This window comes from Morone saxatilis, unplaced genomic scaffold (genome assembly GCF_004916995.1).
Source record: "Morone saxatilis isolate NCDOM2014 unplaced genomic scaffold, NCSU_SB_2.0 Contig14, whole genome shotgun sequence".
Classification (NCBI taxonomy): Eukaryota; Metazoa; Chordata; class Actinopteri; family Moronidae; genus Morone; species Morone saxatilis.
In genome coordinates, this window is record NW_023339696.1 from 9,841,316 (window position 1) to 9,844,456 (window position 3,141).

At 35.5% G+C, this 3,141-nt stretch overlaps 1 protein-coding gene across 1 annotated transcript; it reads left to right on the plus strand.

Annotated features, from left to right (window-relative positions):
- Positions 1 to 132: 132 nt before the first annotated feature.
- On the plus strand, positions 133 to 3,058 carry LOC118323414 (interferon-induced protein 44-like; the record flags this gene model as incomplete). The annotated part of the gene is given in 6 exon segments (XM_035655377.1): positions 133 to 166; positions 896 to 1,094; positions 1,827 to 1,976; positions 2,295 to 2,466; positions 2,587 to 2,687; positions 2,799 to 3,058. Coding segments are annotated over 6 exon segments (818 nt in total), but the record flags the coding sequence as incomplete, so codon positions are not given.
- Positions 3,059 to 3,141: the final 83 nt, after the last annotated feature.

Genomic DNA, 3,141 nt, shown 5'->3' on the forward strand with positions numbered 1-3,141 from the left:
TCACCATGCAGATGTTCTAAATATAGTAAAATTTGATAATGATAACATTTACAGAAAATGATGCATGATGTTGGTGAAGTTAAAATACAAATTTGTCTTTCTGTATGTCAACATATGTCATTTGCCTCTCAGGGTTCTTTAGTAAGCCATGGAGGACGATGCCAGAGTGAGTATAAGTAAACATAAAGTCAGTGTGGTGCCATTGTGCCTTTGGTGTGTGTTTCTGATCCTTAAAACATTATGCTCTGGTCACACTGCATAACTTTCAAAGTCGTCAGCTTGCTGTACTGTTCACACTACACCACTTTCTGTCTTGTAATCAGAAGTCTTTGTGGTTTCCACACTACATGACGGATCAGCAACAGGGTGTCACAGACTAAAAGATATCCCAGGTCTCCAAACTATGATTCATCAGGAGTCATTAATTAATCCATTAATAACAAGCACATGAAGAGCAACCATTTACAGAATACTGCCATTAAAAACTGAGTACAATTAGCCTCATCTGCCAGCATCAGTAATCAGTAAACATTATTAAACCATTTAACAAATTAGTAGAAGTCAACATCAGACAACCTTATCATAAGTAATTTCCCCACGGGGATTATTAAAGTATTTCTGATAATGATTCTCATACATTCACAGTTAACTAGTGTTTCTGTGATGATGACAAAATATTAAAAAATCATAAATATTTTTGGTCTAAACTAAAAGCTTCTGTACCAAACTCCTTTTAAGAAATATGACATATACATTTTATAACATGTCCTTAAAAACACGTAACTCTAGAAACTCAAGGCTACCCGTGTCTGCTCTCAACAAAATCAATATGCCTATTGTGCATTCAAACATCAAAATAATGCAGTATTTTATTAATGTTTTTTTTTCTTCACAGGAACAACGAGGAAAATCTTGAATTTGTGAAATCTTACCAACCACGAAACAAGGATGTCAAACATCTCAGAATTCTGATTCATGGAGAAACCGGAGCCGGAAAGTCCAGTTTCATCAACTCTGTTGAAAGTGTTTTAAAAGGAAGAGTTACTGGCCGAGCTTTGACAGATGCCACTTCTGGGAGGAGCTTTACAGAAGAAGTAGGAATAACTGTTGTCTGTGGTGATTTTAAACAAAAAGTTTCATACATTTTTAAGAATTTCATATGGATTAAAAATATATCATAAACTTAATTGAAGTGGGTAAATTAGCATCAAGCATCTGACAACTGACCACATTCAGCGAGAAAAAGACAAAAACAACACAGTGGAAAGCAGGCTCATTAAGTGAATGGTGATCACAATAAATAATAATAACATATTATAATATGTAATGTATATATATAATATAATAACAAAGGGCAAGACCACGTGCCAACAGCCACAAAGTTCCTCCACCCAAGTCAAACTTATAGATGTATATATATATGGGTGTAATGTATTCTAGGGACTGTGGAGATTTGTTCACCATTTTTCAGTGTACATAAATTTGTATTTATAGAGAACCATTCAATGCTGAGCTGGGTGTTTGGACCACCAAACCCGGAGAATTTCGAATGTCCTGTTTAGAAGCAGCAGTTCAATAATCTTGATGACAAGGGAGTGGACATTTGCCAGAATTACTGACAGTGCATGACACTGTCTCAGCTTCTATAAATAAATATAATCTCTGTTGGAAGTGTGTTCCATTGATTTGTATCATTTCATAGCTTCCAGGTTTATCTCTGCATACTAACATCTCAAAGCTGAATAACACAGATAGCAAAATAGTAGATATTTGTGTTGGTGGAATTAGCTAACATGATGCAAATAACTGTACTTTCTCCTTTACAGTACACAACCTACAAAATCAAAAAAGAGTCAGGGAACTTTTATTCTTTCATTTTCAATGACACCATGGGCCTTGAGAAACCCAATGACAACGGAATTCATGTGGAAGACATCAAACTCGCCCTGAAGGGACATGTGAAAGAGGGTTACCAGGTACGATCCTTTAAACGCTGAGATAATTAAAGTGGCTCTGTGGAGTTTTCTTGAAAATACTAAGCATCCATGTTTATTACTGCAGCTAGCAGTCCCCATCTTTCCTGACTTTGCATTGCTGTATTTCTGGTGCATTACCACCACCTAATAGACCTGTGGAATAAGCTCAAATCATTGGCAGGAATGTGTATCCTATATAGCATAACTTAGAGAAAAACTGCTCCAAACTGTTTTTACTATTTTGCACACACACATTTTCACTTAAAAATGCATTACATTGTTCATAAAAAAGCATTATTTTATTTTATTGTTTTCTAGTTCAACCCTAAAAACCAATTGACGAAGAGTGATCAGCACTACAACTCATCTCCCACCTTGGATGATAGAGTTCATGTTCTGGTTTCTGTCTGTCCTGCTGACAAGGTGTCTTTATTAACTGATGAAGTTATAAAGAAGATGAGAGACATCAGACTAGCAGCCAGTAAAATGAGTAAGAGCAGGCATCAGTTGTTATTACTATGCATGGACTATTAAAAAATATTTTGAAAAAAAAATTAAAATACCAGCAAAATAAATGATTGAAATACTGATTAGGTTTCTGTATCGGCAGAGATTCCCCATCTGGCTGTCCTCACTAAGGTTGATCTGGCCTGTCCTGAGGCAAAAAAAAATATAAACAATGTCTACAAGAGCGACTACCTGAAGGAACAGGTAAGTTTCTGTTGGTGGTTTGGGGATTGTAGTTAAGAGGAAACAAGAATCTCCTTTGGTCACCACTTTGCAATTATTGATCAATGGAAATGCTGTTACTTTAAAACTTAGGTTGAGAAATTCAGCGAGACACTGGGCATTCCAGTGAACTGCATCTTTCTTGTGAAGAACTACAACTCAGAAATCGAGACGAATGATGACATTGATGTGCTGATATTGGTTGCACTGAGACAGATGATCAATTTTGGAGAAGACTTCCTCGACAACCTGTAGACCTATTTACTGCTGAGGTAAATCTTGCATGATTGCAAGAATTTGAAACTGTAATTTACATGGTTTTATGATGACTTTTTATTATCATTATTTATCATTATATCAACATATCATTATATCATCATTATGTGATTATGTATATCATGTGATTCTTTATCACAACCTTCCTAGTGGAATCAGA